The sequence below is a fragment of the Capsicum annuum genome, chromosome 5 (genome assembly GCF_002878395.1).
Source record: "Capsicum annuum cultivar UCD-10X-F1 chromosome 5, UCD10Xv1.1, whole genome shotgun sequence".
Taxonomy (NCBI): domain Eukaryota; kingdom Viridiplantae; phylum Streptophyta; class Magnoliopsida; order Solanales; family Solanaceae; genus Capsicum; species Capsicum annuum.
This window is the reverse complement of record NC_061115.1, coordinates 22266005-22292820: the sequence shown is the minus strand read 5'-3', so window position 1 is coordinate 22292820 and position 26816 is coordinate 22266005. Positions and strand designations below refer to the sequence as shown.

General features: G+C 34.8%; 1 protein-coding gene across 2 annotated transcripts; it reads right to left on the bottom strand.

Moving 5' to 3' along the window:
• Positions 1-887: 887 nt before the first annotated feature.
• On the bottom strand, positions 888-26478 carry LOC107870436 (ADP-ribosylation factor GTPase-activating protein AGD4). Of its 2 annotated transcripts, none has more exons than XM_016716971.2 (19): positions 26266-26478; positions 25893-25969; positions 24400-24500; positions 21963-22033; positions 13349-13411; positions 11694-11738; positions 11482-11547; positions 10636-10683; positions 10443-10538; positions 10320-10361; positions 8696-8911; positions 8343-8471; positions 6036-6248; positions 5441-5524; positions 5093-5365; positions 4650-4771; positions 4147-4234; positions 2343-2785; positions 888-1355 (listed from the first exon to the last, which is right to left on the bottom strand). In XM_016716971.2, the coding sequence occupies exons 1-19, from the start codon at positions 26317-26319 to the stop codon at positions 1241-1243; spliced, it is 2346 nt and encodes a 781-aa protein (XP_016572457.1). In that variant the 5' UTR covers positions 26320-26478; the 3' UTR covers positions 888-1240. The 2 variants fall into 2 exon arrangements, with proteins under 2 accessions (XP_016572457.1, XP_047268580.1); XM_047412624.1 differs by having other exon boundaries at positions 26416-26445.
• Positions 26479-26816: the final 338 nt, after the last annotated feature.

The following is a 26816-nucleotide window of genomic DNA, read 5'->3' as shown; positions in this document are numbered from 1 at the left end:
TCAAAATACTCAAAACAGAACCAAATAGACGAGGAAATATCTTTAACAACTAAATCTGTCAAAAAAAAGAATATCGAGATCTCTGGGAGATTCAATTTGTGCCTTTTTGCGTCTAAACTGAGCATTCCAGAAGCAAACTTGACCGAATATGTCAATACCTTTTTCTCAATGGAAAGAACTAATAAAGTTGATCACCAGATGTAGAAAATTTAAAACTTCCCATCATGCCCGTAACACATAGAATTATAGTTAAACTCGATCTTGATTACATTATGAGCATATACATATGTATAGTATATATAAGGATTATTTTTTGCGAGTTGAATAAAAAATAGAGGACTTAGTAACTTTTACTATATCATGAAATTATACATATATTGAACAATATCTGTATTACTATAAGGAAAAACTACAATAAATTTTAGAGCGATTCTACATATGAATTTCTTTTAAATTTGTGCTAAATCTCAAAGATGCAGTCATTTTGTTAGTTTTTGTACTATAAAGTTCTACACTACCGAGATAAGTTACTAAATTACAATTTCTCAATAAAACTCTTTTAAGTTTAAAATTTTCTGCGCATCGCGCAGATACGAATACTAGTTACTTTGTAAGAGTGAAGATTTGTGTAAATATGATAAGTTAAAGGTGTATATTTATGTTATTTTTCTTTAAATCAAGACGTAGACTTGCAGAATGAAACTTTCCTATATGTGCATGATAAGTTGGATTTAAATAAAGTTATGCATATATTTTAAACTGACGTCGTCATTGCAAATTCATATAGCCGACTTGAACTTGTTTGCAACTAAGGTGTACTTATTAATTCCAACTCTCACATTGGAAAATAAGAAGAAAGAGAAACAAGAAAGGCAAAAAAACTCAAGTTGACAACCCCTAACAAGAAGGGAATTAAACAAGCTCCAATAAGTTATAAATCAGAATATGCAGATTTGCTACCTCTGATCATTAAACTTTTACAAATTTACTCAAGATAACAGTGGCTCTTTCAAAAACTATGAATGCCAAAGAGTAACCGTAAAAACCGTGCACTGCTTCTTGATTCTTTAAGGAACCTCACCAAACATCAACAAGGAATACGGGGGCGGGGGAGAGAGACAGAATTGAATTTCAACGCGTCAGAGGAGAAAACTCTAAGCATTTCTAGACAACAACATGCTTCACAAAATGAACAAGTTGGAAAGTTAAGAGAGCTACCAGTTAAAAACACCTGCCTATTTCACTCACTCTTGGTAAGCAGGACGAATAGCTCTTCATCTTTGATTGCACCCATCTCCATCGCCCTATCCAGGGCGCTGAGTCCACCATAATCCTTGACTGATGCACGAGCACCTCTGAACACGTACAGAGAGGCAAAGCATAAGAGAATCAGAAAAACTTAAAAAGAGTTTGGTGTTTCATTTACAAAGCATAGGCTCAACATGAATCCCTTTGAAATTGGAAGCCACTAGTACTTCCAGAAACAAAAGAGAGCTAGTTGAGAACGTAAAATCAAACATGGAACTCGGCTACTTCCCATGAAATCAGAAACTTTAACTGGTGCAAAGTTACCGGTTTCAGAAAAAAAAAAAAAAAAAACTTTGACCAGTGCTTATGTTATGTCATGTCAGCATGGGTAAGCAAGAAAAGAATCAAGGTAATATAGTTCCTGTATGATGAAATTTTGTTTTGTAAACCACTACATATTTGTAAAATCAGAAGAGTCTAAAGTTCTAGATTGTCATCAAGTCCACATTGAATAGTTCAATACAAACTTATTTAAGAAACAGAATTTTCCCCTAATCTAAACTTCAAATAATGGCATCCATCCTTAAAACCAAAGGAATGTTCATTATTTCGTCAAGAGGCCAGATAGGTATATACACATTAATTATAACCTAAACTTCCATGAGTATTAGCTATATGTATCCTATCACCTGCATCTGGTGTTTTATTCACACACAGGCAACCTAGATATAAGAGTTATGGCTACTCTGACACCTCGACATGCACCCATGTCTGCTACCGTAGCCCAGTCTGACTAATATAGATGATTAGGAAGCTTATGTCCAAAGAAAAAAAGGATGCTAGTAAACTAGTGACACAAACTCGATTGGCTGAAAGTACTTGACACCAGCAAGCACCATCACGCTCAGCCAATACTTGGTTCAGTTCGACATAGGATATCATATGTCAAGACTCTAAGACATCTTTACCACATATGTCCAAAGGATAAACAAGTTCCTTAGAATTAGATCTGAATCTAAATTGTTATTTTAATGGATATATGAAATAGCAGAAGTTCATGCTGCATTAAATTGATACTGTATTGAATATATCACCTTCTAAGCAGAAATTTAGCCATGTGATGCCTCCCATTGCCGATGCAATGTTGTAGAGGAGTCCTTCCATGAAAGTCACGCCTATTTATATCTGCACCAAATTGCAGCAGAAGTTCAAGCATCACTGGAGTTTCCCCGTTGCAGGCTAGATGTAACAAAGAACAGCCTTGAAGGCAAAGCTTGATTTCCTGACAGGCTGCTGGGTTTTGATGTTTCTTTTGGGAATCCTGAAAGCCTAGTTTTGAATCATTTTCATGAATTTCATGGTACATTGTAGCACCCTCGACCTCATCATAGGTAGTGTTGATTATATTCACATCTGACACTACAATAATTCGGTAGACTTCCTTCACGTTATTACTCTTAACTGCTTCCCAAATGAGGGCGGCACGATTGTTGTAAGGTCCAAAAGCTTCTTTATTCACAATCTGCTTGTCAACATACTGGATAGCATGAAGCAAGTTAATATCACATATATTCACATAATCTTTGCAGTTTGCATGTATTCTCAATTCAAGTAGTGATACATTGATTATATTTTTCCTGATAATATAATGGATTTTATAGAAGGCATCAAGAAGATGCATAATTTACAAAGCAAGGGAAAAGTAAAAGACAATGTTAGCATAGTGAGTCTTTCATGATATTCATTCTATATGATCCATTGTAACTTTATGCCTCAGTTTTTTAATTTTAAGATTGACTACGAATTTTATATAACAGTTAATAAAAGCTGAGCAAAAGCCACATACATCAGCTGGCAAAATGCTGTTCTATACTGTTTACAAAGATTCTAAAATCTCTAGAATAAATTAAGTACTCACTGAGAACTCTTCTTTACACCAATTTGAAATAACAAAAGAGATTTCATAAGTTCTTCTTAATTGGACTACCCTTGCCTTCAAAGTATCTCAGATTTCTTTCCCTCCAAATAGTCCACCAAATGCATACTCCTGTTCAAACCAATGTTTTGAATTCCCGCAATGCATACTCCTGTTCGTACCAGGGTTTGGAACCAAAAATCCTCCACAGGAGGATAGATGGTGTGATTGGTAATTTTAATAAAAGCAGACATGAGATAAGAAATTCAGTGTTTCAGCAAAATATCCAGATTAAATATGAGATGATTTAACATTTTTTCATTCATTCCATCCAATCAAAAAAAGAATAATTTCGGCTTCTTTCTTCATTGTGTCGATTAACTTTAATTTTTTCTTCTTTTTTTTTTATAATAACTGTGGTGTCCGGGCCAACTTTCAAGCAGCTTGACTTAAATCCACAGGATATCTGCCACCTCCCATAGCAATAGATATCACGTAACTTTGTCCACCAAGGATTGGACAGATTGGAAGAATCACCTAGTATTTTTTTGTCTCTGCTGGGATTTGAACCTGACACATTTAGAGACTGGTTCTTTTACTATAGAAGTCAATCAGGCAACTTAATGTTCGTTCTTACGGAGTTTTCCGTCACAATAGTAGAAAACAGGTAATCCTTAATATGAAACAGCACATACTAGTGTGTCCACCCAGCTCTATATGCTCAACTTCCTCATACCAACTTAATTACTTAAACTCGAATTTCTTTAAATAGTTCGTTCACAATAAGTGGGAATACACATTGTTTCTCCATTGGACCTCCACTACAAATGAAAGAGCAGACAAATGATCATGAGATTCTCTTTGTAGAATTTCATTTTTTAAACAAACAAGAAGGCTGAGTTGATGGATGATCAGGCTTAGCACAACGGGTAAAATGCATGACATGGAGAAGGAAAGCCCTTAAAACATGCAAAAGAGCATACCTTTGCCAAAATGAACTTCTCCTTTTCATGAAAGGCATCTTTGGGGCTTGGCTTGGAAGTAGATTGACTAGAATCAACATTTGTTAATCTGAATGAATTGATCATTCAACATGAGTTAACACCAGTAAAACATAGTTTATAAAAATGTTAAGCTAAATGCATGTTATATCATCATGGCACGTGGGACATTTTCTATCTGACAATATGTACTGAATAGATAGGCATTCTGACCCAGATAGAATGTCAAATTGTAATGGAAAAATAGATTGTATATTAACTAGTTCAACTGAAGAATGAATAGAAATGTAGACATGATCCTAGGAATTGTAAAGTGAGAATTTTATTATCTTTGATATCTCTCAACATTTCATCTTTTCTTGGCAGGGTGGAGGACTTTTCACATTAAATTTGAACCCGCAGATCAATAAACATAGAAGATCTATAGAAATTTATACCCATGCAAGAATGCCTTTCTTTGTATGTTATCAACTAAGGGTACATACCCGTCACTTGGAAGTAGAAGCAGCTCCTCCCACACTGAGTTAGAATAAGAATTCCCCAATGTGCGGAATAGATCCAAAATGGTAGGCTCCCAAACTCTGACATCTAACGTTATGGATCTTACCTGCAAATGATAAGTATCAAATATCAATCAAATCAACAGGCCCATAGATCTTCCATTTTGTTGCTAGCTGGGAGCAGCAAATGAAAACAAGTTATACTTCAAAATACATTTCCCAAAACGATCCAATAGCTACTAACCTTCCAGAGCGAATAATTGATTGTCATGAAAGTAATGGAAAACTCATTCTCAAATATAGATGCGTGTGGACCAGTACAAAATTGAACAAACAGCATGAACTAAAACTGAATTAATCTATTTATTTATTTTTTATTTAAAAAGGCAGACGTTGCAAAAGAAATATCAACATGGATAAAGATGTACCTTTGAGATATGAACACCAAGGTTGCGATGAATGCCTGAGCATTCTATGCAAATTAGGATGCCAAGATTTAGAGAAGCCCAATCAGGTTCTGAAGCACCACAGTCAGCGCACTTGTCATTTCCAGAAACTTCCCTGAGAATCTTAGAAACAGAATCTGCCTGATTGACTCTTAAGGAAGCTAGTGCATTTTCATCACTAGCAACCCCTTGAACATTCAAAGAAGCAGCATAGGTATCGTTGCTACTATCAATGTCATTTTTACTAGCATCAAACTGCAAAGACAAGATGATGCTCAAGTGACTTTCAGAAAATCATTTTGTACATAAAACTAGATTTCAGGGTTCAACCTTCTGTATATGAGAATTCAGAAGGGATGCAATTACTCCGGTGATTTTATTCATCCAGTCAGCTCGCTCAGCTTCACTTTCAGCCTGCAAATGGAAAATAAAGGTCAGTCATTATACATGGTGGATCAGCCCTTGCTAAAGTGTTGGCAAATCTGGTAACACATTAGTCCATCTGCAAAAGAGTTTGTACTATTCATGGTTCTTTCTACTGAAGCAAATAAAGAAGCCAGTTGCCAGAACTTCTATTTGCTAGACGAAGTCTAAATAAAATGTGCATAAACTTAGAAAGTAATAAACTGAAGCAAATGAGTAAAAAAGAAGTGGCTACATGAGACAATTACTTTATATCAAGTCAAACACTTCTTGAAACTAGCTTAACCTTGAAATTTCCTCCTTTCATTAATCTGATACAGATCTAATGCATCAAAGCACTAGTATACGAATAAATTTAAGCTTCTATTATAGACAACAAAAGAAGATCCAGTAAAAAAGTTCAATATATTAACTCTTCGTCTTCTTCGAGATGCTCTTCCCTCCTAGAATTGATATATCAATTTAAGTATTGAGTACAAAGATCAACTTTTCTTTAATTTACCTGCAATGTATAAGATTTTAATGGCGAAATAATTCTGAAGCAAAGCCTCAGGTCTGTATCCTCTGCATCCAGTTTTATTGTAGAAGTATGAAGATCAACAGTACGACAACCTAAATTCTCCTCTCCAACGGATGACGACCTATATCTTGTCCGGAATCTGCCAAACACACTACTGTGGTTATCAACACCAGAAGGGTGAGATGATGGGGAGCCCTGTCAATAAGATAAAAATTTGATGGAGTAAGCAAAAGAGTTTCCTGGAAAAAATTCATGCGTAAAATACTCTAGCACTCTGGAAGTCAAAATCCGTCCGAGTTGAGAAAAGCATAAATGCATACTTTTCTTCACTAAATAGAAGTGCTTTCCAAAGTACTCGGAATTACCATAAAGTACCTTTAGTTTGTGTAACTTTGTGTCAAATTTTCTTTCCAAAAGCTCAAGCTTAGAGCTTAAAGTACTTTACAGTTTTGCATATAGAGGTTACTTCTGAACCAAAAAATCAGATGCCTCATTTTCCAAAAGAAAATTTTCCCTGCTGTGATGCTATATCACAAAAAGTTAAAGTTTTGCAACTTCATACGCCTGACCTTTAAATTTTTCTCCATATCACTCCAAATTTTCCACTAAATCATTATACTTTACAGATATACTTTATTATACTAATCATTACACTTAGGGGTCGTTTGGTAGAATGTATTGTAAAATATAATGCATGCATTAGTTAATGTGTATTACTAGTACCTTGTTTGGTACGTTTTTTTACCTATGTATAATTAATGCAAACATTAGTTATATATTTTATTGTGTATTGAAGTGTGTATTAGTAATACACTCTATTTCCTATGTATAAGTAATACAAAGACTTTAAACATATGCATTAACTTATTAAATGACCTTAATATCCCTCAATTTCCCTCCCAAAATATTTCACCATTCCTTTTCCCGCTATTTTAATTTGCAATAGTGAATCTTTTCAAAACATTTCACAATTTCTTTTCCCACCATTTTAATTTACAACAATGAATAGTTGATTTAAATAACTATAACATATTTTTGCGTTGCTTCAAGGGTCTTTCAAAAGATTAAAAAAAAAATTGAGACTACTTCTTAATTTTACGTCTTGTATTTTATTTTTGTTTCGACTATATTAATCCGTCGGCGTAACATTTTTGCGTGAAGACGAAGGCCTTGCAATTAATCCTAAACCTCTATATAGTGTTCAACAATACTAATTATGTTTGAGATGGCAAAATAATTTTGTTGCAAAAAAGTGTACAAAATCAAGAAAGGGTATTTTTGTAAACAAACATTTCTTTTATAGAAATTATATAACAACAACAAACCTAGTGTATTCCCACCTAATGGGGTCTGGGAGGGTAAGATGTACGCAGTCCATACCTCTACCTCTGATGAAGTAGAAAGGCTGTTTCCGATAGACCCCCGGCTCAAGGCACGAGATACCACACAAACACATAGTAAAGCACAGAAGCAGATTACATAACATAAATACGGCACCTATAAGTAATATAAAACAGAGGAAAGCAGAGGAAAGCACACAGATTCGTAATAAAACATGGAACACGGAATCATAACAAGAATAAAAACCCCCACCAAGTAATTCCCTACACTAGCGACCCAAACTGGCCCTAATCCTCTGCCGTAATTCGCGTCCTCCAGACCTTCCTATCTAGGGTCATGTCCTCGGTGAGCTGTAACTGTTCCATGTCCCGCCTAATCACCTCACCCCAGTACTTCTTCGGCCTACCCCTACCCCGCCTAAAACCATCCAACGCTAGCCTCTCACACCTACGGACCGGGGCATCCATGCCCCTCCTCTTCACGTGTCCGAACCATCTCAATCGTGCTTCCCGCATCTTGCACTCCACTGAAGTCACACCAACCTTCTCCCGGATAGTCTCATTCCAAACTCTATCCCCTCTAGTCAGTCCACACATCCAGCGCAACATCCGCATTTCTGCCACCTTCATTTTTTGGATGTGGGAGTTCTTATACATCAAACCAAACAATGTATAAGAAATAATACATGTATAACTAATACAAGTATTACTAGTGCAAGCATTATTAATATACTATATTTTACATTGTTCTTATACACTCTACCAAACGACCCCTTAAAGATAAATTATTCAACTTTGACTTTCATGTTAATACACAATCAAAAATTAAATTAAACAACCAGGGATTGATTGCGCAAGGTGTCTATGGAAAACTTTGAAAGAAGAAGTATAAAGCAAAATAGAGGCACGGCAATGACTAATGTAGGAAGGTGAAAATAATTAACAATACCATCTGCGGACCCTTGATCCTGTAATAATATAAATTGCCAAGACTGTCAAGTACAAAGAACCGCCTCTTCCAATCTGCCCTTAAACTAGAAGATCTTTTCAAAAGATATCCCTGCTTAATTGTTTGGACCTGGAAGGACATTCAAAAAAAAATCCATAGTTTAACATCAAGCATCTGGAAAAAAATTATCTAGGACATCAGGAGACAATTTAGGTGTTCTTATATTTAAATCAAGTGCTATATTTATTGTAGAGCGCTCAACCCCAACACAGACAGATAGCAGGCAGAAGTACAGAAATGTCATTGTTATATTTCTTTTTTTAAAACATGGTAATGGTTGTTATATTACTTACCGCTCCTTCAGCACTGGACTGCATAATTGCATCTATATTTTTGTCTGAATTCATACCAACGCCGTTTGAGGCTATAGAACTAGTTGAAGTACCAAGGTTACTGGATCCCCGCAAATGATTAAGCTCAGCTTGCGTCCTGAACTCTTGGATTCTTTTGGCGAGTTTATCTTGTTCTATGCTGGCCTGTTCCTTCGACTGCTGGGCATATGTCAAAACCTGATTTATGGAGTTAACATTAGCACCAAAAATATGAAAAAAGAAGATTCAAACACAAACTCAAATTTCTAATCAATGTTATCAATCACACATGCTGCAAAAATCACTCATTTAATGTTTATAAATGCAGCAAAAACAGTAGTGCAAGACATATTGGTCTGAAAGTTATCAGCAGAGACAGAAAATGAGAAAGCTGGGTAACATTTGTGTGAGTTGAAGAACGTTAGGTAGACAAATCGGTCATGACTCCACCCTTTCGGAAAAAAGGCGGTCGCCTAATGCCCTCAAATTTGAGGGGCCTCATTTTTTGTATAATAATAAATTACAGATTTAAAAAAACATAGTAAATACTATTTGTAGAAAAAAATAAACATTTTATTTAAAGGAATTTAGAAGGAGTTGATCTATCTAGTCTAGAGTACTATGTCTCAAGAAAACTTTAATACATTGACTATATTATTAATAAAAAAAAATTATTAGAAGAAACCGATTATAAAATTTTACAAATAGGTTTTACAAAAAATAATTAATTTTTCTTAAAAACTTAAAGGCCTCCATTTGATTTTTGCCTTTAAGCCACGAATTTACTTGAGCCGCCCCTGGATCAACCCATCCAATGCTGGTCAACAACGGTTAGACCACAATTGGCTGAGTACCTGTCGTGAGAAGTGACCCAAGTCATCCAAAATTCATCCTAAATAAGCTTCCACCAATATACACATACACTTCCCGAACAGCTATCTGTATATACTCAGTTCTCCTGGACCTTTGCAGGTGATTGGATCGGAAGAAAAGGGGGGGGGGGGGGGAGGGGGCGCAAAAAAAGTGAGAAAAACAAAGCAAATAAACACCAAATCCTCGACCAGCCCAATCCTCACATATGCTTGACTTTGTCAACTTTGGTGAACAAGGTTTAATCATCCAAGAAGGGGTCAAGATTGACATCATCAGTAACCCCCCCACCCCCACCCCCTTCTCTCTCTCGCTCTCAGTTTGAAGGTAACCTATTTTCTAAAATAAAATACACATCTCCCTCCTTATCAAAAATTTAAGAAGTAAAAATAAATATAGCCATCTCCCGATCTTCTCAGCAGCAACTTTTAAATGAGGCAGCAGTATCTTAATAGCAAGCAAGCACACAACAAAGATGCGCTTAAGAGCTATGAGTGAGCTATTTTATGCAAAGATCAATCTCCTTAAATGTGATTTACACACATTCCAACCAAGAACCAGAAAAACAATGAAAGATCCTCAAGAAAGAAGGAACAAGAATAAAATTGCAGCCTAAGAGGACCAGTAGTCTTTCAAACCCAAAATGAGTAAATGGCAGCATGCAGATACTACATCTTTCCAGTCAGTAGCTTGTCAATCCCCATATAAGGAAAAGAATAACACATATGATAGGTACCTGATGGATGAACGGCTCCATCTGGTTCAATAAGTCATAACCCTACATTCAACGAGTATTGAATTAGTAAATTTAATGACGAAAACATTAGTGCATCAAACAGAAGATCTGAAAAAACCATACCAGCTTGAAGTATCTAAGATGTGCATCCATAATAGCACTAAAGGATTCTAAGAACTCGTACTTCTTTTTGGCTTCAACATTCGTGATAGCGTTTACCTGAAATCCTTGAGGCGACAAGGCTATAAATTAGAACCTTGAGGCACGAGCCTTTGCTAAAAAGTGTAGAAGAGATTCTTGTCTCCATTATACATACTAGATTGAAACGGCTTTTCTCAAAAGTGGACTTTGAGTTATGTAGCTCCTGTCACAGAAAAAGCTGACACTCCTCAGTTTATTTAATTAAGCATGGCAAAATTCCAATTCCCAGTTTGACTCCTAATAACTTCAAACATTTTCTTTGACAGATAAAAACTAAGGGAATACAGAAAGTTGGATATGTTTAAAAAACTGAATAGGATATCGTTAGCATCAAAACAGCAAGGAGATATAAGTTAAATGCTTCAACATTGATTTATCACAATTCGTTTACATATATATATATATATATATATATGTAAAATCTCTGAGAAATGTTTCATGCAAAAGGCTCTACCAATAAATGGCCTCGGGGAGCTTTACCCAAATATGTATAAACTTTATTCCCTTTGTGCAGGTCATTTACAACAACTGGAAAACAAAGAGAGACAGAAAAGAAAGGAGGAAAGATGTGTTTGCCAAAAGCATGAGGTTGAGCTCCTTTCTTTTAGAAAAAAGTTGAGCTTGAGCTATTCACCAAAAGCATGACAGAAATGAGTTTCTCATCCTGTGCCTTGTTATATCCACACAAAAATAAAAACGGTGGTCCTATGGATGATGTGGTTGTACAAAGGTACTCATCCCATCCGTGATCATGTTCATGAGGATGAATTCTTTTACAAGACCTATTGCCAACCAATCTCTGAGATTCTTTAATCAGGAATCACCTTTGGTTGGTAATTTTTGCAACATTTATTAATTTGTGTTGGGTTGCACCTTATCAAGTTAGGCAGAGAAAAAAGAGAGACAGACACATGAGGATGAACAATCGACAAAGATAATCTTTTTCAGAGAACAGGCTTACTTCTTCTAGTTCAGTAATAACTTCATCCCGTGCATTTTTCTTCAGAGAAGAAAACCTTTCACGTGCCTGGCAGTTTAGCAATCAAGAGTGAAATTAATAACAAAAAGAACAGGAAATGTTATCTTCTACGATCATAGAACTTTGCACATGAAATCCTCTTAACATTTACAAAAGCAGCTTTCCGCCTGTTTCTACTGAGACATCTCCATTACCTGGTCATAAGTGGATGCAGCTTTATCAAACCGGCGACGGGATTCCTGCAAAATTAGAGACGAGTTATCAACCACATTGACATCTAAGTACAAATATTTTTATGCTAAAACCTACTTAGAGGAATCTATTTGACAGAATATCACCTAAAGTTAGGCTGGCTAAAAAAGTTCACCAAACTGATGGCCAAATTACTTTTTTTTTTTGGAGAAATGAACTGATGCTGAAATTGATAATAGTTCATTGATGCCAGAAATAGCTATCCAAAATGTAGGATTTGGCAACAATATGGAAATAATTACTAACTAAAACAGCCATCTCCTCACCCCCAAAAAAGTGAAAAGAAACCATCACTTTGGGTTAAATGGAGAAAGGATGAACTACAATTGATAATGGAACCATATTTAGAGGGTAACCTTGGAGATGAATAAAGATGGGAAGAGGTTTACATCAAGTTACCAACAATATAAAGCCTCTCTATTATATACATCTTTTATGTCTAGAACTACAAGATATGTTGCCTGTTCCATATATAGCACAGTAGTAATCACTTGTTGGGATTTCAATCTACTAATGAACATGGCTTTTTTTTTCTGATAAGGTATCATTGAAACAGTACCAAGAAGGTATAGAAGGATACAAGACACAAAACAGAGACGGACCAGACAGACAATCTGCTACTCTTTTCTAGATAACTCGAGAAAATCCATGCACTGATCTACAATGAACATGACTTATTCTAGCACCATAAGGTTTGACTTTTTTTCTTGTTTGAGTACAACTGCCACACATACATTTCATGAAACCAATGGAAAGTAGAATAGAAACATCACCTCATTCTTTTGTCAGTATCTTCCTATTACCGTATTTAAGAGAGTTATTTTTAGCAAAAACAACATTTGGTAAACCCAAAATAGATCTACCTCTAATACCATATTAAGAAAATAGACATTGGGCCTAACTCATCTGCAAAACTCAGTTCATGAGGTGAGTATAGCTCGAGAAAATAAAATATACAATAACTAATTTCCTCAACCAATGTGGGATACTTCAACATTGGGTATTAAAATGAAACAACTCTAACTGTAGCTATATATATGGATATTGAGGATTTTTGTAGTTGACTGTTAACCCAATTAGTTCGGAGTTACAGCATAATTTGTTGTTGCAGTAGAGGTAATTAGTGTGGAGTTACAGCATCAGCATAATGGTTGTTGCGGAAGCGGTTGTATCAGAACTTCGATGAGAAATTTCCTCGCCCAAGCTTCCGTCGACCATCGATCTAGCCAAGGTATTCTTGTTTTGAGTGAATGACACACATAAATAGGAGAATTTTATTCTATAGATTATCAAGCAAATCAATACCTATCTTCCCTTTTCTTATTTTCTCACACTCACAAACAACAGCTGTAGGACTTAAGAGCCACTCATGGGAATGAATGTCACATAAAATAGAACTAATTCATTAGATATATACTCATCCTATGAAATAGAAGCAATTTTCTCGTTGATTGGCATATATATCAAATAGTAAGCAAAACCTAACATCTAAATGGAGCAACATTTTATAACAGGTCCCTAATTCTATAAAGCAGACATAGAGAAAGCTTAATCTAGATTTCCACAACAATATTGAAATAAAGCCAAATGTGACAACCTTTACATCCCGCAAATCAACAGACAAAAACTGGCTTACACGATCCACCAGCACATGTTCTACCTGCAAAAGTTATAGCTTGTCTTACTTTTTCAAACAATTATATCAGAATAAACATTGACAAATCCTTGACATAAAATTGAGCGACATAATCAGAAGCTTAGCCCATCCAATTACATTAGGTACCGAAACTCATTTTGCAATCCCAGAGAAAACTCCTAATGGCTTGTTCTAAAATTGCAAGTCAAATTTTCAACTTATGTATCTCCACTTCCACGGCATTTAAATGAAACATAATTAATGAACATCTCAAAAGTATCAATTTGGTTAGTTAACAAGTAATACTTGTATTTATGAAAAAGCTCAATTGTGTATAAGGTTGGTGTAGTTACAAAACAGAAAGATTGGTGCTTGATGAGAAAGATTGTGATTGCAATGTTGCTATGTTCATGGAGCTGAAGACAGCAATTTCCAAAACTTTGCTATTCTAAGTAATTGAGGGAAATTGTTTTTAATTCTCAGAATTCTTCTGATGTTCTCCATATTACCTTTTTTTTTTGCCCTCCACGATTAAATTTAACCTTGGATTTCTTCAATTTTTAATAAAATTGAAATGTTTATTTCATCTGGATAAATGCGCTCTAAAATATTTATTTGGGTTAATTTTGTCATTTTATTTACGATTATACATTTTCGTACTTACATATGTGAAATTGTATAAATTTTGTTACTTAAATGAACATTTTTATCAAAATTGGAATTTTACTAATTAAGTTTGAAAATTAATCTAAACAGATAAAGTCTTGATTTAATAAAATTTGTTCTCAAAATTAATTTAATTGGAGAAATATTTATTAAATCAAGAAGCTCAGAATTAAAGGAAGTATTAATTTGTATTGAATTTTAATTTAATTTAGCCAATCTATTAGATTTGACCATAATTGAAATCAAATTGGCCATAATTGCAATGCAATCGGCCAATTAATTTTCAATTTGGTCAAAATTAAATAAAATTTGACTAAATTTTAAATCCCAATTGGGGTTATATTTTAAATAACCCTAAATTCTCAAAAACTCTCATAATTTAAACCCAATTCCTACCAAATCAAATTCAATTTTTGAAATTCAAAAGTTGTACTACATTGCACAATTTCCCCTTAACCCTTATTCTTTTCTCAAATTAAAAAATTGTACTACATTGTACAATCCCCCCCCCCCCTCCCCCGCGCCAAACCTTGTCCTTTTTCCAATATTGAAATTCAAAAATTATACTACATTGTACAATTTCCCCCACATCACGTTATCTTTAATTTTTAAATTCTTCTACATTGATGGATTAATAGAATTGGATCCCCATCCTTTCTTATAAATACTATCACTATTTTGGTAGAAAAAGTCTCAAAGAAGGGGAAAAACTTTTGAGCAAATAGTTAAATTTCTTTTCTTTAGTAGTAAAATTTTTCAAGCGATAGTCTAATTGGGGTTCTCGAAAGATTGCTTTTCGATGGTGATCAAGACTCCGAAGAAAGCTTGAAGTCCCGTTTTGCTGACCCAAAAAAGGGTAAACACACCTTTTCCTTTTAATCTTCATCTTCGTAGTTGTAATTGTGTTTGCTGTAGACGGCCATAGGACGTTGTGGTATCGATATTATGGTTATTTTCACGTTCATGGTATAAAAATGAGCTAGCAATCATTGAACGTGTTTCTTTGGCTTTATTCTTTGATTATTACGGATAAAGTTTCAATCTTTGCATAAAAAACGTGTTCATGCCTTGTTTAAACTTATTGTTGGTGGATATGTTTGTTTTAGCATGTAAAGTTATTTCCTTTATGTTGAAAAGAATAGTTAATATTGATTGTTTCACCTTTTGAACTTATTCTTTGATTATTATGGATAAAGTTTCAATCTTTGCTTAAAAAACATACTCATGTCTTTGTTTTTAGCATGTAAAGTCATTTTTTTATGTTGAAAAGAATAGTTAATATTCATTGTTTTGCCTTTTGGCGTTATTCTTTGATTATTATGTATAAAGTTTTGATCTTTGCTCAAAAGACGTACTCATGCCTTGTTTAAATTCATTGTTGGCGGATATATTTGTTTTTAGCATGTAAAGTTGTTTTTTTATGTTGGAAAAATAGTTATTATTGTTTGTTTCGCCTTAATAAAATAGTACTCCCTCCGTTTTATAATAAATGAATTGTTGAATTTTGACACACAGATTAAGGAAAAAGCATTAAAGACATAAATTTAACACAACTTTCCATTTTTACCCCAAAAAAAGAAAAAATTGACCTTGTAATACCTTTTCAAAAGTTGATTGATTGTCAAATCATAAGGGTAAATTTGAAAAAAAATTCAATGATTCACTTATTTTGAAACACCAATAAATACCCTAACAATTCACTTATTCCGAAATGGAGGGAGTAATTGGTTAAGTCAAGAATTTTTTATTTGTTTGCTAATTATTTTAATGGATTTCAAAATTCTCATATAAGAGATGAAATGCTAGCTTTATTTTCCATCCAAGATGTTTATTCCTCTTTTGTTCGCATGTTGTCTTGTCAAAATGATGAAAAAGTTCGAACTTTTGTGGCTAAATAGAATTATTTAGATATTTTCGAGTCATGCATAGTATGATCGTTGAACAATATTTTACTTTTAGAGATGCTAAACTAAGCGACATTAACAATGATTCATACATCCAAATCATTGCCAACTTTAGGGAAAACATGTAATGACGTATGACTTGTCTTACTAAGACATTGTTGATTCTTTTTTGATATTATGAATCAAAGAGAGACATGAATCAAGTCTTTACACACACAAAGAGCACATATAACAATCTGGAGCAAGAAAATTAAAATAAAAATTTAGCATCTCTAAAAGTAAAATATCACTCAACAATCATACTATGCATGACTCGAAAATATCTAAATAAATCTATTTAGCAACAAAAGTCTGAACTTTCTCATCATTTTGACAAGACAACATGCGAACAAAAGAGGAATCACATCTTGGATGGAAATAAAGCTAACACTTCATCTCTTATATGAGAATTTTGAAATCCATTAAAATAATTAGCAAGCAAATGACAAATTCTTGACTTAACCAATTACTATTTTATTAAGGCGAAATAAACAATAATAACTATTTTTCCAACATAAAAGAAACAATTTTACATACTAAAAACAAATATATCCGCCAACAATGAATTTAAACAACGCATGAGTACGTCTTTGAGCAAAGATCAAAACTTTATACATAATAATCAAAGAATAACACCAAAAGGCAAAACAATCAATATTAACTATTCTTTTCAACATAAAAGAAATGACTTTACATGCTAAAAACAAACATATCCACCAACAATGAGTTTAAACAAGACATGAGTATGTTTTTTAAGCAAAGATTGAAACTTTATCCATAATAATCAAATAATAAGGTCAAAAGGTGAAACAATCAATATTAACTATTCTTTTCAACATAAAGAAAATAACTTTACATGCTAAAACAAACATATCCACCAACAATAAGTTTAAACAAGGCATGAACACGTTTTTTAAGCAAAGATTGAAACTTTATTCATAATAATCAAAGAATAAAGCCAAAGAAACACGTTCAACGATTGCTAGCTCATTTTTATACCATGAATGTGAAAATAACCATAATATCGATACCACAACGTCCTATGGCTTTCAAGGCCGTCTATAGCAAACATAATTACAACTACGAAGATGAAGAATAAAACTAAAAAGGAAAAGGTGTGTTTACCCTGTTTGGGGCAGCAAAACGAGACTTCAAGCTTTCTTCGGAGTCTTGATCACCATCGGAAAGCAATCTTTCGAGAACCCCAATTAGACTACCGCTTGAAAAATTTTACTACTAAAGAAAAGAAATTTAACTATTTGCTCAAAAGTTTTTCCCACTCTTTGAGACTTTTTCCATCACTTTTTCTACCAAAATAGTGGTAGTATTTATAGAAAAGGATGGAGATCCAATTCTATTAATCCATCAATGTGGGAGAAAGTATTTAGGGGTGTTTTTGGAATTTAAAAATTAAAGATAAGGTGAGGTGAAAGATAAGGTGGGGAAAATTATACAATGTAGTACTCCCTTCGTTTAAAAAAGAATGACCTATTTTGACTTGGCACAAAGTTTAAGAAAATAAAGAAGACTTTTGAATCTTGTGGCCTTAAATTAAAGTTGTGTCAAATGTATCAAAATGCCCTTTAATCTTGTGGTCCTAAACATGCCATATGGAAAGTTGAAATTAAAGTATTGTCAAAAAAGGAAAGGGTCATTTTTTTTAAACGGACTAAAAAGGAAAGTAGGTCATTCTTTTTTAAATGGAGGGAGTATAATTTTTGAATTTCAAAATTGAAAAAAGGATAAGGTTGAGGGGGGAATTATACAATGTAGTACAATTTTTGAATTTCAAAATTTGAATTTGAAAAAAGGACAAGGTTAAGGGGGAATTGTACAATGTAGTACAATTTTTGAATTTCAAAATTTGAATTTGATTTGGTGGGAATTGGGTAGAAATTATCAGAGTTTTTGAGAATTTAGGGCTATTTAAAACATAAGCCTAATTGGAATTTAAATTTTGGCCAAATTTTATTTAATTTTGACCAAATTAAAAATCAATTGGTCGAATGTTTTGCAATTATGGCCAATTTGATTTCAATTATGGTCAAATCTAATAGATTGGCTAAATTAAATTAAAATTCAATACAAATTAATACTTCATTTACTCCGTTTAGTCCACTCCTGACCATCCATTTCAAATAGAATCAGAGCTCCTCCAGATAGTACCTTATAGTACCTTGCGAACTATGTATGGTCCTTGCCAATTCGGAGCGAACTTGTCTTTGTACTCTTCTTAGTGAGGAAATATGCGTTTGAGAACCAATGGCCCTACTTCAAATGCTCGAGATCTCACTTTATTGTTGAAGGCATGCACGAATTATCCTGTGTTGATACAGCTGACCATGACACACGCCAACCATTCTCTTCTCATCAATCCCTTTTAATATCAAAGTACCATGGCTTTCCATCAGGTTCCTCTTCGACATACGCACAATGTGTTGGTTGTTCTCCCAAACTCATTTCCAAAGGATCGATGTAACTCTGATCTGTGAATCATGGAGGATATAGTATCCAAAGCATCAGCAAACTCGTTTGGCATCCTTGGGATACGTTTGAAATCAACTTCCCTAAATTTTCCACGCAAATCCTGTATCGGTTCTACATAAGGGGTAATCTTGGAGTTCTTCAGGGATTATTCTCCTTGGTGAACTAGCAAATCTGAGTTTCCAATGACCAACAATTCTCAAACACCCATGTCAAGTGCTAACTTGAGGCCTAGGGCGTAAGCCTCATATTCAGCCATGCTATTGGTACACGGAAAGCGCAACTTAGCGGTTGTTTGATAGTGTTGGCCTGTTTCTGACACCAAAACTACTCCGATTCCTGAGCCTTTGAAGTTGACCGTTTCATCAAAGAACAATCTCCATCCGAGGTAGATCTCTGCAATGTCCTCTCCCATGAATAAAATCTCCTCATCTGGGAAGTAAGTTCGAAGTGGCTCATACTCATTATCAACCGGATTCTCAGCTAAATAATCCACCAAGACTTGTCCCTTGATTGCCTTTTGAGTCACATACACGATGTCGAACTCACTCAGCAACATTTGCCACTTGGCTAACTTTCTCATAGGCATGACTTTCTAGAATATATACTTCAATGGATCCATTCTGGAACTGAGATACGTTGTGTACAATGATAGATAATGCCTCAACTTTTGTGCGACCCAGGTCAAAGCACAACACGTCCTTTCTACAAGAGTGTAGCCTCATATGGCATAAACTTTTTTACTAAACTCTAAAGTAGTAGATTGCTTTCTCTTTCTTACCGGTCTCATCATGTTGCCCAAGGACATACCTGAAAACATTTTCTGAAACTGACAGGTAAAGCAACAATGGACTTCCTTCCCTTGGTGGAACCAAAATAGGTGGAGCAGACAGATATTCCTTGATTCGGTCAAAATCTTTCTGTCATTCTTCTGTCCACTCATTCAATGCATCTTTCTTCAACATCTTGAGAATTGGCTCACATATGACTGTTAATTGGGTAATGGACCTGCTAATGTAATTCAAACGACCCAGGAAACTCATAACCTCTTTCTTGGTCCTTGGCGGCAGCAAATCCTGAATTATCTGATCTTGGATGGGTCTAGCTCGATGCCCTTTCTGCTGACTATGAACCCCAGTAATTTCCTAGCAGGCACACCAAAAGCACACTTAGCAGGATTCAACTTCAGGTTGTACTTTCTTAGTCTGTTGAAGAACTTTTCCAGATGTGTCAGATGATCTGAACTCTTGCAGGATTTGATAATTACAGCATCCATGTACACCTCAATTTCTTTATGAATCATATCATGAAAAATCGTCGTCATAGCCCTCATGTATGTTGCACCAGCGTTCTTGAGACCAAACGACCTATGTCAGCTTCCTTAAATTGGGAATTTAGGGATCTTCATGTATGAAAAAGAACCAACTAAGTGCAAATGTTATCAAACAAGAAAACGGATCACTTCCCATTTTGTCCTTTGTAGGAAGCTAATGCAATCCATCAGAGCATCTATAGCATCCACGGGGTTTAAATTACACCAAAGTTAATAGTTAATAAAGTACACATTTGAACTTCAGCCAGTGAAGCGTCTCAAATCTCATAATCTCACTTGGACTTCAACCAGTGTAGAGTCTGGGATCTTCATTCAGAGCACCTATGATTTATCTCCCCATATTACCCTCCAAATTCACGCTGGACTCCAGATCTTCTGATGTATTTATGAGCAAACATTCTTTCCACTCCACAGAAGAGTGTCTTTTAGGGGTCGTTTGGTAGAGTGTATAAGAATAATGTTGAATAAGGTGTATTAGTAATGCTTGTATTATTAATGCAAGTATTAATAATGCTGGTATTAGTTACACATACATTAATTTTGCACATTGTTTGGTTTGATGTATTAAAGATAATATATATTTTATATAATTTTTAAAAAGAAATACTCATTTACCGAATTACCCTCCTTTAACCCTTGTACAATTTGTTTTCAAAACAGAGATGAAACTAGCAGCAGCTCCGATCCTCCACTTCAAATTGCTAACTCAATCACTGTTAACCACAACATCAGACAAGGAGATAAAAGAGGCGGCAATGAGGAGAAAAACATATGGAGTAGACATGCTACTCCCGATACTCCACTCCAAATTGCCAACTCAATCACTGTTACCAAATATCATCTCTATGAAAAACATAATCTTTAGGCCAAATAAGCCGATAAATATGCCTAGAGATAAAAACTTCATTATTTGAGAAATTTTGTGAATACCCATTATAGATCTGAAAGAAGCAACTCTGAAATGGTGATATAGTGGGAAAGGAACAGAGAACCAAACTTGCGCTCTAGGTAAAAACCAATAGCACCAAGCCTCTGAACAAGAGGACGTCTGAAAATGGGGTCGATTGTTAAAGGTTTCTTACTATAATCCATGTGATATGGTGGAAAAAAGAAAGTAGGAAAATAATTTTAGGGATAATAATGTCATTTAACAAATTAATACATGTGTTCAAAGTCTTGCATTACTAATACATATAAAATGGTGTGCATTACTAATACACACCTCAATACACAATGGAGTGTATAATTAATACAAGTATTAGTTATGCATAGTTTGAAAAATGGGACAATACAAGGTAATACTAACACACAAAAATTAATGCATGCATTATATTTTTAACACACTCTACCAAACGACCCCTTAGTGTCTTAGACATTACCAGACCACCAAATGAATTTAGAAATGTATTCCACCATTCAATGGTATGGATTCAAAAAGAGATTTTTAGGATATTCCAACTGTTTTTCACAATATGACACGTGTTACACAAAAATGACATTCCATTTTTCCAGATTATTCTGAGGGATACAAGCTTGTGATCCATCCAAAACAAACAACTTTAAGGACTGCTATGATTTTCTAGGGAATTTGCCAAGACCACCGATTTGAGCATTTCCAAATATTCAAGAATGTGTAATAGCAGGCCTTCGCTGTGAAGAATGCCCTTTTATCTCAGTTCATCAGGGAATCTTTTCTTTTCGTCATGTTTATGATAATAGCCAGTCATTCCCCCAGTCCCTAACAATTCCTCATGAATCTAATATTCCAACCACTAGTAGATTTTCACCGAGCTATGATTGATTCAGGATATGAGACAAAGTTGTATAAACCTGGCGATTCCTCAAGGGTGTACTACTGTACGTCTCAGCCATGTATCGTATCAGAATGTAATCTTTCCACTACCACACACCTTGAATTGTTCTCAATATGGAACTCATCCCATTAATTACTTATCTACGTTCATGATCCCACTCCATGAGTTGTTGGCACAGGTTTAGTGCACCAAAATGACTTTTATGGGTGTATTCAAGTAAATAAAACAGAACAGGGTGCCATACACAGAGCAATAGGCTTTATAGAAGAGTTCAAATTTTCTAACAAAAGGTTCACGTGTAAACTATAGTGAATATTTACAACACATTCACTTACTTGGGAGCGGATAAGTTCCTTGTATGTAGCAAGCTCACGCAATGCAGAGATGAACTTTGTTATGATTGGACCTAACATACGGATGCATTTAAGAGTGTTATATAATCTTAATGTTTGATTCTAGTAATTATAAGCTTCACAATGTGGGCATGGAGACAGCATTAGCAAATTACATTAGGCAATCATACTTTGGAAATATAAATGGAGTAAGTAACAGACAAACTGCTGTCTTCCTGAAAAAAACAGATCAACTGCCCATATCAACTCCATCACGTGACAACAGAACTACAGCTTGAAGTTTCACATATCAGCATGCATATTTTGCAAATAGAACTACAAACACTTCATGGAATTATGATCATTTTTAATCAAGGATTCAAGGAATTAAGATAAACTAACAATTGAAATTAGAACATAGGAAGACGAACAAGCAATGGGGAATTTATTAGAGTGTAATATCACTGCATAGTGGTTTCGGGTTAGACCACACAATTTTTTCGTTAACCCTTGATGTTCTCTGATGTTATGCAGACCCATAAATTATCCTAAGAAATTTAGAATTGACTTTGAACTATTTTTTTAAGTGTAGTAGCTCTTACTTCGACAAGTTATATGTATGTACATGTGTATGGGATATAGGAATTGAAGATTTGAATTGAGATCTAGTGGAATTACAATAATGACGAGTAACAATAGTTGTGCTTGGACTTTAGGCGACGAACTATATGGACTTTGATGATGGATTGAGCAAATAAATGAAACTCAATGTGACGATTTGCGTCTATAATAGCCTATTTAGATGACTTGGTTTGGTGTTAGAATGCAGCATTGCTGCACTTCCCCAACAACAATATGCATTTGGTGAGATTTTACATGAAGTACTGATTTATGAATCCAAGTCCCGAAGAAGGTGGTATAGGCGACAGCTTATTGGATATTAATAATGTGGGTATACAGTGAATTTTAAGCAGTAACCAAACTTATCCTATTCTCTAAACCGGGCTGCTAAGTTTTGAGATTTCAAGTAATGAATGAGAATAATAAAATGGGGCAAAACCCATGTAGTAATGACAACGGCCAATGAGAAGATTCTAGAAAAGCTATTGCTTGGGCTCTTTACACAATATGAAAGAAGAGCAAACCTATGCTTTTGCTACAGCCACGTGAGATAAGTCTTGGGCTGGTGGAGAGATTTTCCTACTGGTTTAGAATCTAGAATTACTGACACTTCACTATTAGCTCTTGTTTAAGTACCTATGTGTTCTCTTTGAGGTTTTTACTACCATTTGAAAAGTGAGATATGGACATCAATATTTATGATTTTAAATGTAAGTATTTTTGTCTAGATGATGATATTACAACATGAATTGGATTTGATTTGAAGGACTGAACTTAGAAATTCATGGATTGAGCCGTAAACCCTCAAATTGGTAAGTTGAGCATTTGATCCACTTTAAGTACTTCGATTAGAAAAATAATTATATATTTGTATTTTAGAAAGTTACGGATAATCTGAAAATGTATTTGGTCCATTGGTTTGACGGCACAACGGATGACTTTTGACTTTGGCCAAGACTCAATTTTGAGGGGTGAATAAAATGGATATTTTTATGTAGATAGGAGGCATTTGACAGAGTTTAAGCACAATAATGAGTTAAGAAGCTGAGTGCTTAGCTTGTAATTAAGGTAATAGGAGACCTTAACCCCTGATTGCTCGTTTCCCCTAAACTAGCATGTAATGGTTTTGCCCTTGCATAATATGTTTTGAAAACATGTTTCAACTTCCATTCCATGACATACCAACAAGCAGTCTACACAAATACAAGCCAGGTAAAACTTCATCCAATCATCTATATAAGTTGTCTAAGTTTTGAACACTTCCATCCCATACCGTACCCATGGAAAGGAACCAAAGAGGAAAACCAAAAACAAACCAGTGAGGGGAACAAAGAGAAACAAATATTGCTTCTCGGAGACATCGTATGGAGAATTTTCAACAACGTGAAAGGCCTTACAATGTTGCCTTCTCAACATCCATGAGCACAACGTGACAACTATCAGGCTGCCTTTGAATGTTACCTTCTCTACAAAGCTGACAACTCTTAGGCTTTAAGTATCTAGCCTGACCTCAATATTGACTCAGCAGCTCCCTAAGAGAATGAGAGATTACCCATAAAGCAATAAAGAAGGCTGTGAATTCTTTTAGGGAACATGCTACCTTAGAGAAGAACATTTATACGGGAATTCCAAACTTAATGTGATCTTCAGGGTGATCATTTGTATGAGAATTCCAAAATCCAGCATTAACATTGAAGAGAAAAAAAAACACCTTCTTCAAGAAAACAAACTGTGCGCATGATGCACTAATTGACAATTGCAAAGAAAATTAGCAAAAATGAGAGCTTTGTAATTGTTTGACTGAGTAAAACTAACCAACCTCCTAGGGACACACTGAGAGGGTCGTCTAGACCACCACCAAATGCCTCTAATGATTCCGCAAACATGATGTCTCCATTCTGTGATTCTCCAAGAACTTCCCTGAAATAACTAAGTATCAAGAAAAGCCTCTAACTAAACCAATAAATGCTGATGAAGAAACCAGAACTTTCAAAAAGAACAAGTGAATGAGAGTTTTTGCAGAACAACAAAATTGGCAACAACATAGAAAGGGGAATAACGTCTCAGAGAGAGTGTGTGTGTGTGTGTGTGAGAGAGAGAGAGAGAGAGAGATGAAATGATCATTGACTGCAGACCTATAGTTTTTAGAGAACCTCTGAATTTTCCAGGAAAGAAAATTACTTAGTATTAGAACCAAATTGACCTATAGAGAGAAGAATGACACCCAAGGGTGTGGCCTAATGGTCAATGAAGTGAGTTGAGAACCATGAGGTCTCAAATTCAAATCCCCGGCCGACCTACCTAAACCAATCATCATACTAGTCCCTAGGCCCCATTGCTAGAAAGGCTCGGCTTCTAAACCAATCATCATACGGTCCCTAGGACCCATTGCTAGAAAGGCTAGCCTTCAAAACCGTACATGGAACTTCAGCCTCATATGGCTCCTCTAGGGATGAAGGTAGGCCCAGCCCATGCTTGTAAGGTTGTTGTACACAACCTCATAAAAGAGACAAAATGCACCAGGTGATTTCTTTTCATCTATGCTAGCCTTGGTGGATTGAGTAGCGTGGGTACATGTTGTTGGCAGAAGGTGGAAGGTATACCGTGGAATTAGTCGAGGTGTGCGCAAGCAGACCAGGACACCACAGTATTAAAAAAAAAAAAGGCATCATACATAAATGCGCCCTTTAACTTGGCCCCAGACATCTATTGCCTTCAAATTGGGTATGCACAAGTAGGCACTTGAACTTATATAAAGTTGAACAAGTAAACACACACATCCTACGTAGAATCTACATGGAAATCTCACACGAATTGCCACATAGATGCCATGTAGGACGTGTGTTTACTTGTTCAATTTATGATAGTTTAAGGGTTTGTTTGGTATGAAGGATAAGAGATAACTAATTACGGGATGATTTTAGAATGACTCTACTCATGTTTGGTCGGGATAATAAAATCACAGCATAATAACTTATGGCGGGATTAGTTATCCCAGGATTGTAGTGTAATTGTTATCTCACATTGAGGGTGGGATCACTAATTTCGGTATAACTTGTTTCCCAACCAAACAAGCCCTAAAGGTTTACGCATAAATGCCAACTGAGGCCAATTAAAAGGGCACATTTATGTATTACGCCAATAAAAGAACAGAATGCATACAAATGATTCAATATTCATATAGCCAACTACATTAATTTGAATACAAATGTACTAAACTACACCAAAGATTCCATCTTTTTAACTCAATAAAGATTATTACAGTAAACATAAGATACTATACCAAATAAAATGATAAAATTCGGTACTCACATATACTTCCTACAGCCTTTATATAACTTCTGACATCGATCTCTTAGGTCATCTGTAGTCTGTTCAAGAGACCTCACCTACAAACCAACAGAAAAAATATTAAAAAAAAAAAATCAAACTTGATGCAAAATTCATCAAAGAAAAATACCCAGAAATTAATTTTCCACAAATATTCAAAAAAATAATAATAACAAAAAATAAATCTTGATGCAAAATTCATCAAAGAAAAAAACCCAGAAAGCAGTTTTACTAAAAAAAATCAAAAAAGATTCTTAAAAAATCAAACTTGATGCAAAATTCATTAAAGAAAAATAACCAGAAATTAATTTTTCAAAAAAAAAAATTACAAGGGGATCAAGAAATAAAATCTAACTTGTTTTTGGAACATAGGAGAATCTTCCAGCTTAATAAATACAGCCATTGACATTTTTTTCTTTTTTCTTTTTTTTTTGTCCAATTTTTCTTTTTATGTTTGTTTTGAATCAGAAATGTGAATGAATGAATTTGTGTCTGATTCTCTTACTGTACTTTCCCAAATGAAGAAGTTTGGAACAGATCTTCATGGTGGTTAGTATAGGTCATTTTAGGTGTTTTGATGAGCTGTCCCTTTTTTTTTTTTAAAGGTTGGGAGGGGGCGGGGGCGGGGGCGGGGCAAGGGTGTGGGGGCTAATATGTCATTTAATAATAAAAATAATCCAAAAATTTAGGGTGTGTTTGGGTCGGTAGTTTTGTCGTGTATGTTAAGTGGTCGTAATATTTTATTAATATCTACCATTGTTATGTCAAAATAAAAGGTTTCCAACGAGCTTTCATTATGTGGGTGGGGGTAGGGCTAATATGTCATTTAATAATAAAAATAATTCAAAAATTTAGGGTGTGTTTGGGTCGGTGGTTATGTCAGAATAAAAGGTTTCAAATGAGCTT

What these genes read in the sequence shown, in the direction of transcription:
- LOC107870436 (XM_016716971.2), bottom strand. Translation starts at nt 26,319, where the DNA reads ATGTCAATGGCTGTATTTATTAAGCTGGAAGATTCTCCTATGTTCCAA. An exon ending in TTATTACTGAACTAGAAGAA is followed by an intron (nt 10,684 to 11,481) that starts GTAAGCCTGTTC and finishes TTTCTGTGACAG; the next exon opens with GAGCTACATAACTCAAAGTC. An exon ending in TAAAATCTTATACATTGCAG is followed by an intron (nt 5,525 to 6,035) that starts GTAAATTAAAGA and finishes TTCCATTTGCAG; the next exon opens with GCTGAAAGTGAAGCTGAGCG.